Raw genomic sequence first — 15,450 nt, forward strand, 5'->3', positions numbered from 1 at the left:
TGCTTTTGTTAGCAGCTTTACAAAGGGGAAAGAAAATTAATTCTCACAATTAGTGAAATGGGATAGAGGCAGGGAAGGGAGTTTCAAAAGATGCAGGTCTCCTTCCACCTGAGAGTTTGAAGGGGCACAAGCACATTTTGAAGGAAAACCAGCTTGCCCAACCACCGCAATATCTACTAGATGTTGCACAGCCATTCTGCCCAACATGCAAAAAAAGCGTTATCCCTGATCAGGAACTGCAAGTCATTTAAATATATGCCCAACTTCTGCATGCAAAGGATAGAGTGACTGAGGTCTGCAATAGGAGAGAGCAGGAATTCGCTACTACAAACACTCATAACACGAGTTAGCGTCCACAGCTTGAGATAGGTGGAAGAGACTATCGCAGCAGTTACCATGGCAAGTTCCTTAAGAGGAAAAACTAGACACTTATCCATTTTGCATATCAGGCCTGGGTTAGCATTTAAACAAGATATACTGCAGGGATCTTTAGCAATGAGCAGATGTGGTTTTTGAGTAATGGTTAGCGTTACTTAACTGGTTGTATTCACTAATGTAATTGACACCTATTCCATCATCTTTAATACACCCACTTCTTTCTCCGATACCATAAATAGATTAGAAAAGTTTCTGCAGATGGCCATGACCCCATTTGTTTGTGCACTTAGCCATGTATGAATCACTCTTGGCTTGTAGCAGCACTCTGGAATTACTGAAAGATAACTAGTCGGCACAGACACCAATAAATGAATCATGCTTTCCACAAGACCAAACCTTTGGGCTTTTACAGACTCCAATTACAAAGTAAGAAGAAAAGAACAAAGAAATTACTCAGTCTATTTGCACAAAGTCATGCAGAGTTGATTCACAGTTTTACAGAATTATTACTGACAATCATTTGTAGGGGGCTAGAGTAACAAACCAGCTACTTAACATATTGGACAGAATGAAGAGACGGAAAAAAAAGAAAATCCCCAAACCACGTCCTGCATATATTCTTGAGAAGTCACATTGATTTTTTGTAAAATATCACTTTTTGTTCGTGGTACGGTTCAAGCCTGGGGGTTAATTGGTGTTCATTCTCCAAGGCTACGTTCCATCTTGCTGGGTTGCAGAGCCAAGTTTGCAAACATGGGAAATCCTGTTGCACCTGCTGAAATGCAGACACCTCACACCAGCAAAACACCGCGTGCACGGTTCCTCAGAGCTGCACGCAGGAGCAGGGTCCTACGAACGGATCAGAGGACTGACTTATGCAAAAGCACTTGCCACTCTAAGCGTACCCTTTTGAATATACACTGCAAGTGAAAAAACTAGCCAGTCAGAGCCATTTTATTGAAGATATGTGCGAGACTGAATACACTGAACAAAATGCATGAACAATTTGAAAGCACTGTGAACATCCACCAACACTGACAACTTGCGAGGCAAGTTTCAAAAGATGGCCCAGATCTCTCTACGAAACGCTACAGTCTGTGACAACGGTAACATATATCACAAATTGTGCGTGTGCATGTGTGTGTACATATTTAGAAAATATTTTAAAAACCACGCTGTTCTAGATGGAGCATAAGCCTAGTCTTACATCAGCTAGAAATATGAAGTTTGATTACTTTGTGGAAAAAGGGGGTATCGTATCAATTATCACCTTAGCAACGTTACGCTACTATATGCACTGAAAAAATGTTGTTGATTTACAAAATCTAAAGGTGATGAAGCCCTCTGTGTTCACCTCACCCTTGCAACATTCACCACTGCATTGGCTGCAGTACTCCGAGTGGGACAGCTGAATCTACAAGCTTCATGGTCAAATGCTCCCACATGCCCCAAATCAGCACCCCGTGTCAAGGAGAGGCCCAGAGTCACAAGGATAACATCCAGCTGAACAAAGTCACTGCAGCTTTGGAAAAGAATACGAGTTAAGTGTAGGTACAATGCTATTTGTCTACGGCATTCCAATGAGGCTAGCTAGCACATGCAACCAAAGGCTCAACTTCACGGGCTAATTTTGCTTGCAAATGAAGCGTGTGGCCTCTTCCACCCCTCCACCTGGACTTTGCCCACAAGCAGAGAACTGCCAGCCTGGGACAGCTGGGTGTCACAGCCCAGGAGAGGCCAAAAACAGCATCAAAAGAGCTACTACACAGCACTAAATCAGTCTGGGAAAACTTGCTTGTTGGTCCCTCATCCTTAAGGCCACTGGCTTCCCACCAAAGGTATAAACCCTACCCCAGCTGGCTGCAAGAGGGAAATACGCTACTCAAGATTTAAGTGAAAACCCTAATAAACATACTGAATTGCTGACCCCCCCTTCCTATGTGCCTCCATCCGCACTACAGGAATCAATGCAATGATCTCTCTTGTCAGAGAACATGTAGGTGATAACACCCTTCTCCCACCAAAGACAGTTTATCTGAGGATGTGCTGTAGATGGAAGGGGAAGGAAAAGATTCCCCATAGCACCACTATAGCAATAGCAAGTTGTCTTTAGAAAGCTGCTGCAGCATCCACTGGTTTCATGGTCTTCAGGTGCAACGCAAGACTAAGAGGATGCATGCACTAAATGCTAACATACATTTATTTTCCTCCTGAAAAGGCTAAGTCAGGAACCTGAAATATTAGGTGAATACTAAGGTAAACACCATACAACACACTGCAGCAGAAATGCTAACACAAGTTCAGGTTTCACACTGGAGATGTTTCAAGAGACTCACAAAGCTTTGATAATATTTAACATCTCTACTAATTTCCTCTTTGGTGTAATCATAAATTTACCATACTAGCCAAAAGATCTGGGATGAACTACAAGTTCTGGCTGGCTCCAAAGCAGACGAGAAGAATGTGTGCTGTTACTATTTTCTCTTAAAACATACCTCTGCAAAACTGTCTTAAAATGAAAGAAGAAATTGTGAAACTGTCATTACAAAGATGCATTTAAAATGCAGATCAAAGCGCTGCCTTGGAAGCTGTATTCCTTGCCAAATCATCAAAGCTCTCTTTACTCTCAATAGCTCCCCAAATCCTCTGATTTGGACGATAAACCTCTACAGCTGAAATTTATCTGTTAAAAAAAAAGAAAAAGAAACAAAACACACACACCTCCTTTTCTGGTTACCAACTGCTTCATTAATGAGTTCATTTTAAACTATTTTCTCACATTGCTAAATCAATGCAGCTCTCACAAACGCCTGTACGCCTGTACACACACCCACAACACTGCTTTTGAGTGCTGACAACTTTTCGGACCGTGGAGGTGCACGGGTATATAGGTCTGCTCCTGTAAGCGACGGCCCCAGCTGCCCAAATCCTACCAGGGCGAGGAGGTCTCCTTCCCACCGGCAGCACCATGGCCGATACCTGCGCTGCCGTGACATGACACCTCGTGCCTCGACAGCCAGGGCTGCGCGACGGTGACCGGGGGCCAAACCCCGTCTCCCAAGGGGAGGCTCTCGGTGGCGGCCGGCAGCCCTGAGCCGCGGACCCCCGGTGAGGTCCCTCACCCAGGACCTGCCCAGGTGACCCCCCGCTGCCGCCCCGAGCGGTTACAAAGCTGCCCGGCAGCAATTTCGCCACGCAGACAGGAAGAGCCCTGCACAGAGCAGCCGCATCAATATTAATGACCCCTTGGCTTTGGGGACGTCTGGGAGCGCGCTCGCAGCGTGAGCAAAGTTTCTCCTTAATTGCAGCAAAAGGGCCCTTGCAGGCGTCTGCCGCGAGCCTCCGCGCCAGGCTTCACCGCTGCGGGAGGAAAAGCGCCGGCGCAGGATGGATGCACCACACCACGGACCTTAAAGGACCCGATCAGAGAAACTGCGCGCCAAGCACAGCACCTCCTTCCAGAGAGCAAACTGGTAGTCGGTTTTTACACGAAAAACCATGGCAAACAGATGACCTTTTTTAGCTAATTAGGGTGACCAAATCCCGACGGTTGCTGTTACCTGAAACACGACCAACCGACATGACTGTGCAATGAGTTTCCCAGGAAAGAAGCTAGATTGTAATTACCGTCTATTAGTGACACTGTGTATTTTGGTACTTCCCTCGGAAAGATTTCCTCACGTCTGCCCATTTATAATTTAGGTTTACAAATTCATCCTAAAGCTGGAGTTATCTGGCCACCAACTGCTAGCCCTGGAAATCTACACACAGTGGTGGATTTTGGGAGCAACAGCAAGTGAACAAGCAGAGGGACCACACATCTCCACGGCCTCCCCACGCCGCAGCGGGCAGCAGGAGCTGGGCTGAGCTTCCTTCAGTACTCTGAAAATTCAGAGGTGATCCCAGACCACGTCTTGGGAATCCTTGGCTTTAAGGAAAGAAGCATAGTTGCTATTTATCATGTTTTTCAATGCTAGTCCTCCAGTGACCAGGATCTGAAGACCTAACACTAAATAAAGCGAGGGCGAAAGAAAGGCTCATGGGGGGGGAGGATATCCACCACCTTCCCGACAGAAAGTAGCAGGACTTACTGCACCAAACTTCCTCCTCTGAAGGTACCCCCGTGCCGACCAAACGGGCCGCGCCACACCGCCCCTCCATGTTACACGCGACCCGGGCATCTCCGCGGCCGTGCACGCTGCAGGGCCCCGACCCGCGCGCAGCAGCGCCGTCCGGGTGCTCACCCAGAGGGGAGGCAAAGGGGGGGGGGGGAAGTTTGACTGTTTTTCCTCCCATTTCCTTCTTCGCGTCCTTCCACACTTCCATTCGGTGCCGATTACAAGACACCAAGGTGAAATCGCTGCCCCGGGGCAGGCGATACAGCCTGCTTTCCCGACCCCCGGGCCACCCAGGCCGGGGGCAGCAGGGAGCCGCGGCTTCCCCCCGGCGCGGGGAGCCGGGACCCCAGCACGGGCGCCTCGGGCCGCGGGGGGCAGACGCCGAGCGAGAGGCACCTGGGGATGCCGAGCGCGGCAGAGCCGCCCGCCCGGCGGGGACGGAGGCAGGAGCCTCCCGGCTTCGGCTGCAGCCGGGCTGAGACAGCACGGGCTGGACGCGCTCCGTGCAGACGCGTTAGCTCGTTGCAGCGCTCGCCTTTCTTGGGAAAGCTCGGGGGGAAGGGGAAAAAAGAAAGAAAGAAAGTAAATCAGTGTTATATGGTATTATACACCCTCCCCTGAAAGGATCTGTAACTGCCATTGACACAGCGTCAGGAAAGAAGCGTATCTGCCAAAAAAGCAGTTCGAAGCGGAAAGGAGACGGGCTCAGCGGCTGAGCCATCTGCGTTGGGTTTGTTACTGACTGAGGAATGCAAAACCTAGAAGTCCTGGCCTTGGAGGGAAACCCACTCTCGTGGGCGGCCCCCCGGCCCACGCGGAGCCCCACCGACCCCAAAAAGCCCCAAAAAGCCCCCGGCACGAGCTGCCCGTGTCCGCTCTGCTGGGGCGCCCTGCACTGCAACTGCTGGCTGGGAGACATGGACACATCTGGCGGCTGCTGCCCGGGGGTTCCCTCAGAGTTACGAAAAGATGACTAAAAATCAAGTAACCAGCAGAAAAAAACCCCCAAACCTGTGAAGGGAGTTTGTCTCAGGGAGGCTCAGCTCTGTCCTTCCCACCGAGCTCAGACCGGAGGAGGCAATCTCGCAACCGACCCCGCAACGCCGCCAACGCGAGCCGACACTGCCAGCGACTCGCAGAAACCCACCCAAAACGGAGCAGGCAGCGAGGGGCTCGCTTGTTCCCGGAGCCTCGCGGCAGCGCCCGGCTGGCCCGCGGGAAGGGCACCGCGCTGGGCAGCACCGCCGGGGCCGCGCGAGGCCGGGAACGACATCCCGCAGCGGCCTCATCGCCTCCGTCCTCTCCAGGGCTGCACGTGCGGATGGGCAACCCCCAAAGCGGGCGCCGGCCTGCCGCCGAGCCCTCCACACACCGGGAGAAAGCAGGGGGAAAAGGCCATTTCTAAAAAAGCAAGGAGGGAAGTGAAAAGACTGGGTTGTTCCAGCAAAGCCTCCTGCTGAGGGCCAGGCTGGAAGAGCAGCTTTTCCCCTTCAAAAGGCATCACGCGTTTTAATTCACAACTTCTGCCATAACCTAAGCCTCGATCGGGCACAAAGTCAAGTCTCTCCTCCTCGTAAGTCCGTGCGACGCGGTTTATGTTCCTTAACCGGCCGACACAAAACAGAGCCGCATCTTCGTTCTCCGCACGCCGCTGCCGGCACGCACGTCCAGCCCGGCCTGCCGGAGTCGGGCAGCAGCGACGCTCCGCTCGGTACCGGCAGCGTTAATAAAAATCAGGCAAATCCAGCTTAGTTTTGTCTGAACAGGAACGAGATTAAAGCAAGATTAAGCGCGCACAGAGCGCGCGGGGTCTGCGCCGAAACGCGGGGCGAGCGCGTCCGAGCGCCCGCAGCCGCGACGGGACGGACGGACACCTGGAGCCGGCAGCGGCGCCGGGAGGGGACGCGGGTGCCGCGGGCAGAAGCCACCCGGGACACCGGGGACAGGGGCTGCCCGGAGAAAAGAAAAGCAGCAGCAGCAGCGCCGAGCGGCTGGAGGCGCCGGCCCGTGTCCCCCGCGGCGGCAGCGCCTCTCCCCGCGCCCCGCGCAGCCCCCTCGCCCGGCGGGGAGCGGCGGCAGCAACGCGCCGGCCGTGAGGACACCGGTGAGGGGCGGGACGCGGCGGCAGCCCGGAGCCGCGGGGGGCAGGTGGCACCGACCCCGCTCGCCCCGGCGGGGAAGCGGCGCTGCGCGCCCGAGAGCCGCCGCGCAGGTTTCCGCGCGGGGACTTCCCCTGCCGGGGGGGGGACACACACACACACAAACACGCGCGGAGCCCACGCGCGGGCGCCGGGTACTTACTGATCTCCATGCTCTGGAACAAAGACCTCTTGCAGTTGCATGTGCAGGACACATTGGGCTGAAGAGCTACGGCCGTGCTGTTCAGACCCATTAAGTTATACATTTAAACAAAAAAAAAAAAAAAGGAAAAAAAAAACCGAGGAAGAAGCGGCGGCGGCGGGAGGCAGCGGCACAAAGAACTTCGCGGCCGCCGAGCGCTCCCGGGCGGCGCGGCGCACGGGCGGGCTCCTCCTCGCCGCGGGGGGAGGGAGGGAAATGCAGCTGCGACCGAAAATTGGAAATAGAAAGAAAGAGAGAGGGGAAGGGAAAAAAAAAAAAAAAAAAAAGCGCGACCCGGGGAGCAGCGCGGCGCAGCGCCCCCCGCAGCGGCAGCGGCGGCGGCGGCCCGGGCAGGCGGCGCGGCTCGGCTCGGCTCGGCTCGGCTCGGCTCGGCTTGGCTCGGCGCGGCGGGGCCGGGCTGGGCTCGGCGCAGCCCCGCGCTTTTGTGGGTGGCGGCGCCGCGGCGGAGCGGAGCGGAGCGGCGCGGCGCGGAGGGCAGCAGCGGAGGGGAGCAGCGGAGGGGAGCAGCGGAGGGGAGCAGCGGCGCGGCGGCAGCGCGGCCCGCCCGCTCCCCGCCCCCCGCGCTCCGTCAAGGCCACGGAGACGCGGCCGCGCGCCGCCGGCAGCCGCGGGCGGGCGGGCGGCCGTGACGTCAGCGCCAGACTGGGGCTGCCCCGCCGCCGCCGCCGCCGCCGCGAGGGGGGGGGGGGGGGGGGGAGCGCGAGGGGGGGCGGGGCGCTCCGCGGGCGCGCGCAGCCCTGTTCGGCTCCGCTCCGCTCCGCCCGCCCCGCCCGCCCGCAGCCGCCCCGTGTGCGGCGCTGCGCTGCGAGGAGCCGGCGCGGCTTCGCGGGGAACATTAAGAACATATAGCCCAGTTAATTCTAGTTTTCGTGTCGGGCCCTCCGCGCGCGCGGCTTGGAAAGAGGCTAACGCCGGTGTCACGGAGCCGCGGGGCACTGACCCAGCGCGTCCCCCCAGCCCGAGTTTCGGTTTGGCTTTTATGCATCGTCTTGCACAGACGAGGCTGCAGCTGCAGGAAGGGGCGGCTGGGCGGGAGCCCCCCCCCCCCCCCCCGTGACCCCGTCCGCCTCCACCGTGACTCCCTCCATCCCGCCCCGGTTCCTTCTGCAAATCCGACTGAAAGCGTCGCAGGCCGGACGCCCCCGAGGTGAGGCACGAGAAAGCGGGGCCGCAGCCTCAGCAGTCACCCCGTCCCCAGTGGTACCTTGTGGCAACAGGCTGGGAAAACCCACCCGCGTGCGGGAACTTGGCCGCAGACCCCGCAGGGTCACCAGACCCCAGAGGAGGCACCAGGCCAGGAGCAGCAGCCCAGGCCACCGCAGCCTCGGCCCCGGCGTCGAGCGCGCCAAGCGCAGCGCGGCTCACCTGCTTCTCTGCTGTCCTCTCCCTCCAGTCTCAAAGAATGGAGAAATCCCCATTTTTGTTTCAAACTGCCTGCAACACCCTCCACTTTTTAGACAGGTGAAAGGAAAAAGCTTCATCTCTCCCCAAATGCTTAGCCTGCCACATTTTAGGCAAGACAGCTTTTTTTTTTTTCCCCTGGGAAATAAACCTGCGAAAATAGGGGTTTATAATGAAAATGCTGAAACAAGCTTAACTATAGTGGTGTGAAGTAGCTGCTATAATACTTGGTGAATCCTGTTACCAGGAGATAAAGAGCCTCAGTTATCTTCTGAAAAAGCACATTTTCCCATAATTCTGATAGCTATGATTTAGTATTTGGAAGCATTTAAAGCATCTCCGGTTGGGCCTGTGCTCCCTAGAGACGCTGCCATGAATCCTGCACTGCAAAGGGATACAAGCCACGGATACCGCATGTAAACCCGGAGTCTTCCACAAAGCTGTGGAAATCGTGGAAGATGGACAGCGTCAAGAGTCAGGCACAGTGTTACTCATCCTAAGTTTTAACTTTAATTTGCCCCCATAGAAAATGGGATTTATTTCCACATGCGTATTTACAGAACAACATTACATACGGCTCTGTGCTTTACAGAGACTCCTTACAGCCCCATCTAGTCCCGTGGAAAATGCCTAGAGAGAAGGAACAACGAACTGCCAGGTTGTTTAATCTTTACTCTTTGCCACTTGACAGATGGTAACTCCCAACAATTACTAATCCAAAAGAAACACGGAAAAGGATCTTGCATCACAGATAGAAATGAGCTCTAGGAAGTTTGTGGTTCCTAGTGCTGGATGGATGTGAATTACCGTTCAACGAGGGATGGCAGAGAAAAGCTGCTCCGTCACCTGGCCGATCCAGGGCCCTTCCCTGCCCGACGGAAGGGATTCAGGGGGCACTGCCGAGCACCACGCTAGCGTACAGGATTGGAGCCAGGAGAAAAATAAAAAGCACCATTTTGAGATCATTTTGCATGAATTTTATAGACAACCCGTTTTTAGATCCTGGTGGCAAGGTCATGTGCAAACCAGTGGTATGATTTTTCGGACATTTGAGCACCCACAACCCCTCCTGCAGCCACTGGGAGTTAACAGATATCATAAATTCCACAAACCATATCATGTGTGTTAGAGACAACTATGTGAAATCAGTCACTCAGGTGATACAGTCTGAAAATTTAGGCTAAGTTGCTTTCCAAAAATTACCTGAAAATAATCTGCTCTAAAGCTGGAAAGAAATTATTTCCAATCCTATTTGTATTTCAGTATTCATTTCCCTCTGCCTCAGTTTCCTCATCTGTAAAATGGGAGCGATAATTTTTCTCTCCCTTTGGGTTGATTCATTCAGGTTGGTACCAGAGTCTGCATTCCTTTTGCTCCAGGCAAATTTCTAGAAATGTTTTATGAAAATACACAGAAAAGTTATACCTGTCACAGGAACATGGAGACTTTGAACTTTGATTCTGAGGCCTCAGAAACACCAGCTCAAAAGTTAAAGCGAGGCATGCACAGACTGATGACAAATGCCAGTTCATGGCTTTATTTGTCAATCTGCTTTTACCATTATTAGAGCTGGGAGCATTTTTTCTTTCCAGAACACCAGGCAGCTAAAGGTTGGAGACCCTTCCTCAGCGGAGCTTGCTTCACCAGCCAGAAGACACGATGGGCTTGTAAGCCAAGCTCAGGCCATCAGCTTGCACCTAACATAGCCCTTCACACTTAAAATATGTAGCACAGTCATAAATAAGTCAATGTTAGCAACACAGACGTACTCACGTTTCAGCGGATACCATTTGGCAGTGACCTGCTAGCACGCATCTTGCCATTAGCTGTTCCGCCCTCCGAGTCCTGTTGCCCGGGTGGATCAGAGTGCTATGCAAGCATGTGTAACCTTATTCTGGTTTGCATTTGATTCAGAATTATTGTATCTTAAGGCACTGACTTTATGGTACATCCTTAAATGGCCTTAAGCAAATAAATGCTGCTTTAAGTAATACAGTATTCCTGTGTGGCAGGTCAGTTCCCTGACTAATGAATTATAGAGCCTCACTCTCTTTCTGGCCCAATGAGTATGTCATTACTTCCTATAAAATGGATGAGTTTCACCCAACAGCCCAGTGAACAGGGATCTGGCTGCGTGCAGAAGAGCAGGGCACGAGTCCCTGTTCAGACGAGACGTGCTCAGGTAAGACGTCCCAGCTGCCCTGCTGCTGAGGACGGGCGCTGGGGGAGCCAGTGCTGCGGGCAGGCGCCCCGCGTCCACCACGAACAAGCACAATCAGTGCAGTGTTGGCTGAGCAAAGGAAGGGCCGGGGCGGCCAGGCCACAGGTCGCAGCTGAGCTGGCTCCAGCAGCGGAGAAAGGCGTCCACCCCGCTCCCTGTGAATCAGCCACCTTGTTCTAGGGGGAGTTTTTACAAGTTTGCAAAGCTTTAGTGGATGAAGGCTCCGGTTGCACATGCAGGCTGCTGCAAGTTCACACATTTTCCTAACCTTTCTTAAAAACTGTTTACACTATCCCAATTTCATCTGAACTACTCATGCAGCTTTAAGAACAATCAGCAGTTTTCCACCATGATTTAAGAACAAATAATTAAAGTCATCCCAGATGGGCTTGTAAAAATTAAAGTACATCAGCTAACTTTAGATGATTTATTCTGTTCTTTGCAACAGTTCTATCCACCCTCCAAACTACTGCAGTTTGTCAGTTTCTTCTGTACAAGCACTTGGCCAACGTGATAATTCTGGAATAGACTTCAGTAGATTTTGGCACCTGCCTTTGTCATTGTTCATCTTTTTTCAGTTTTGTTTATATTCTTCCTAGAGACTCCTCTAGTAGTTACAGGATGAGTCTGCGCACTGTAAGATCTCAGTTCATTTTGTGGTTTTTCCACAAACCCTTAGGGTAAACTGAGGCAATTCTCTGTGCCTCAGTTTCTACGCACCTGGAAAGGAAGGCAGAGGAGCTTCATCAATATTTGAGGTCCTTGGACAAACTGAATCATATGAACACATCAATCTGTTCTGGATAGTCTGGGACTATAATATAGTTTCACTCATTGCAAGACCAAAAGTCAGTCATTTCCTTATCCAGTCACATTTAAATCTTTGTTTTTATCCTTCATTGCAAACACTTCATCATTAGTTATGGATTTGGGCGACCCTGCATAATCACTACATCGCAACACTAAGTATAAATTCATAAAACGTAATTGGAAAGAGAGACCCGTACTACAAATAAGTAACCTTAAGAGTCAAATCGCTTTCTTCAGAAAATGGTTGAGGCAATCTAAGGAAAAAAGCAAAACAAAGACTCACAACTCCCCAAAGATTTGTTAAGTAAACAGTTGTCCATTAAAAAGACCAAATATTTCACAGCATTAATCTTTGGATTAATGTTAAATCGATATGCACTAACGCAATAGGGCAATAGTTACCATGGTGAATAATTCTATATTTATTTTCAAGCGAGACTTATTTCTAACATTTCCAGACATGGTTTCCACTTTCTGGTGACTAACCTCTTAATTTAAGTTTTGGGGGTTTTTTTGGAACTATTTGGTACCAGAAACTCCCATTTTCTCCATGACAATGATGATCTCAGCCACGATTAAGGAGAACAACGCTGGGCAGGGATGCAGACGGGCGCCACTTTTAGCAGAGCACTTGTTTACCTTTGACGTTAATACAGATTAATCTCAGGTATCATTTGAGGTGCAACAGCCACCCTGGACCAGTTCTTAGGTAGACAAAGCCCTCGCAGCTCCCTGGAGGGCCAGGTGCATTTGCCCTCGAAGGGCTTCACCCAATTCAGTAGGTGGTTAATGACCTGCCTTGGATGGCCGCCTCTCAGAGAGCCCGACCTTGAAGCACCCACCAACAGCCTCACCGGCTCACTGCACCACCCGGGCTCCTTCCTCTTCTCCACACCATCTTGCCATGAGGCTCTGTTTAACTGGAGCCACCAGACCACCCCCCAGCCCGTTCTGCCCCACTTGGGGCCTGGTACCACCCAGGCCGAGGTCACTGCAGGGCTCCACCTGCCCTCGCACCTCAGGAGGCGCTGGCAGCACACGCATCACTCACAAAACCGACCACCTCCGAGCTCACGGCTCCCTGCTTCAAAACGGGGTTTTTCCCCCTCTTCGCACCAACAACTCAGACCAGCAAAAGCAGGATGGGAGCGGCCGAAATCAAACCGCACCGGGGACGCGGCACCGGCCAGCCCGTAGCCTCGCGCAGCCCCACCGCGGGCAGCCGGGCCCGCAGGGGACACGACGCGCCGCCGCCGCCGCCGCCGCCTTAAATCGCTCCCACTGCCCCGGGGCGGGCTCAGGCGGCGCCTGACGTCACAGGCAGGCGTTCCCCGGCCTCCGCGTGGAGGCGACACGCGCGCTCGGCCAATCGGAAGTGGGGCGCCCAGCCGCCGCCACGCCCCCTCGAGCCTCGAGGCGGCCAATCAGCGCCAGGGGAGGCGGGGCGCGCGCGGGCCATGTGGGCTTTAACTCCACGTGGGGCGGGGCGGGGCGCGCGGCGGGGGCCGTGACCGCGCGGTGACCCGGGGCCGTGACAAAGGCGCCGCGCGCTGCTTCCCGCGCCGCCGCCTTAAAGGCGCAGGCGGCCGCGCTGCGCGGAGCAGGGCCCGCGGGCTCCCGCGACGTCGGTGCCGCCGTCCCGCAGGCCCCAGCCCCGCTCGGCGCCTCCGCGGCGCGCAGCAGGCACTAACGCCTAGCATCATCGCCCGGCGGCCACCGAACCGCGACAGCGACCCGTTTTTAGCTGAAAAGCGCTTTTGTGACCCGTTGGGTGACGTGGTGGCTTGCCTGGAGGCTTCGGCACCGCAGAGGCAGAAAACAACCCAACGGGAGGCTGGGACAGAGGGAGGGTCCTGGGAACACAGGCGCCACCATAAATGCCTTTTCCGTGGGCCTGTTCACTCAGCTCTGACACGGGTTCAGGGGCGCAGTGAGCTGCGCGCGCTAGGCCCTGCTGCCCTTCCCCTGCCTGTAGTCCCCAGCGCTGCGGCTGCAGCCCTGTTTCCCCCTTTTGGGTAAAAGAGGGAGTTTCTGCAGCAGGTTGATCCCCAGACGCAATGTATCATCACGGTTCAGGCTCGGAGGCGAACCGCAGATATTAAAATCGGTTGCTTTGGCCCCGCTCAACCATAAAGAGGCGAAAACGCCCTCGCGAGGTGTCATTTCCTAAGGAAGGGACAGCACCGACCCCGGGGAGCCCCGTCTTGCCGGGGGGAGGAAAGCGAAACATTTCACCGCAGGTCGGGACAGCGCCGACGCGCGCCCGGCCTCCCCCGCGGCTCCCTTGAAGCTCAAGCCGGCCAGGGCGTATCGCGTGTCCATGCATCCATGTTTTGTTGGAAAAAATAACTACGTATAGGATGTGTACACAATGTTATCTAGTGCTAGGTAGCAGATCGTTTTTAATTATATCGGAACAATGAAAAGCCAAATTTTGACACTTCTTGTCCAAATCCTGTGGAGTTTTGCCTGAGCCTGGTGCTGCTTGGCACATCTAACTAAACCATGTGAATCCGGGATATTGACTTGTTTAAGAGGTTTCGTTAGCTTTGGTGTCGCCATTTTAGATTTCTAATGATTCTGATAATTTCCAAAATGATTAATCCTAAGGCTTAGGAGAGCACACAAAACTGACTCCTTTTGGGGGCTCCAGGGGCCATGTGTGAATCTCATTTTCCAGACGAAGAAAGTTAGAATATCAGTTAAAACCTAAAGGCTTTACTTTTGCAAATCTTTTATGCTAGATTTTATACAGCTAATACATCGCCAATGTTTCCAAGGAAACGAATATGCCCTGTTCTCACTGAACCAAATCTCACTATTAAAACAATTAAAAACTTAATCTGGGTTCCCTCCCTTCCTCCTCCTCTCTCCTTTTGGTATTATCTTACACATTTTAATTAAAAACACGATTGCGATAATTTTTTTTACACATATGTATGCTACACTGTAAATTACCCAGAGGAAGCTTGATTCCAGAGCAGAATAATTGGGAATCAAATCTATTTCAACAACGGAGTAAAATTAACAGCAGTCTTGATGAATCAATTCTGCCCAGCGCTCATCTCCGCAGGCTCCGGCCGGCCGAGGGAGAGGGGCTCACAGCGCTGGGAGGCTGGGAAAACGCAGATTTCTGTATTAGACTTTGCTCGGATGAATTTCTGAATCCGGGCTGAAATGGTCTGGCTGGCACTGGCGTGGGCAGCCAGCGCGGAGGAAAGGCGGCTCCGGCGGCAGCGCCCCGACCCGTGCTCCTGCCCTGCTCCAGAGCGGTGCCGCTGGCGGCGGCGGCCTGCGCTGCTGTGAGCTCGCGGGGTTTGCTTATACCTGGCTTGCGGAGCACCGCCTCTGTCCTCAGGAGGTGGAGAACAAACACGAGCCGCGGCGGCCAGCGCCAAGGAGCTCAGAGCCGGGCTGCAACCCCAGCTCAGGCTGTGCGTGCCCAGCTTTGCCGGCCGGGGCTGCAGAGGTGATGGCCCCCGCGGCGGGGCCCTGGTGCTGCCTGCGGGGAGGGCGTGCGGAGCGGAGGGAGCTGGAGGTCAAGAGGCTCGTGAGAAGAGGAGAGCAGCTCCAGGCACGGGGGGCGAATGCCGCCGGGACGGCAGGACATAGGGCCGGTTTTCTCGGCCACCCGCATTGTGCTCTTGGCTCTGCCTGCTGCATATTGACTCCAGTTTTCTGTTCCCCTTGTGCGTGTGGGCAACTTGCAGCGCTGTGACAAGAGGCTGAGCGTGCAGGATGGGAACCGGCAGCACGGAGATGTTCCACGTGGATCCAAGAGCTAAATCTGCCTGTAGCTCGTGTGCTCTCTTGCTTCTCCAAGGAGCAGAAGGGAAGCGCGGTCAGGGCTGCTTCCCGCACCCCTGTCTGAACACTGACATCCCTCGGTTAAGGGCAGGGGAGCGGGGAGGGGAGCATGAGGAGCCCGGGTCCTGTCTCGCGCCCCGGTGCAGGGCTGGCCGGTAACAGGGCGCGAGGCGCAGGCTCTGCCCTCCCTCCCAGGAGGCCCCTAGGCACCGGGTTCCCGCACGGTTTGGGAAAACGAAGCTCGCTCACTCCTTCATATACATCTTTTAGGGTACTGTGTACTGCTGAATGATCCTTGCAAATGCAGTTTCCTGTGAAAAAAATCCCAGCCTTGCTAACATCCCACATGTAATA

General features: G+C 53.9%; 1 protein-coding gene across 9 annotated transcripts in view; it reads right to left on the reverse strand.

The window, feature by feature from the left end:
* Positions 1-15,450, reverse strand: part of PMEPA1 (prostate transmembrane protein, androgen induced 1) — a 184,475-nt gene that overhangs the window by 45,953 nt on the left and 123,072 nt on the right. For 2 of the 9 annotated variants that reach the window (XM_064521554.1, XM_064521553.1), the window contains exon 1: positions 4,470-4,554. The exons of 2 other annotated variants lie outside the window; for them this stretch is intronic. In XM_064521554.1, coding sequence (XP_064377624.1) covers positions 4,470-4,539 — 70 coding nt within the window. In that variant the 5' untranslated portion in view covers positions 4,540-4,554. 5 more of the 9 variants (XM_064521566.1, XM_064521560.1, XM_064521557.1 and 2 more) reach the window with 5 other exon arrangements.

The sequence above is a fragment of the Dromaius novaehollandiae genome, chromosome 16, assembly GCF_036370855.1.
Source record: "Dromaius novaehollandiae isolate bDroNov1 chromosome 16, bDroNov1.hap1, whole genome shotgun sequence".
Lineage (NCBI taxonomy): Eukaryota > Metazoa > Chordata > Aves > Casuariiformes > Dromaiidae > Dromaius > Dromaius novaehollandiae.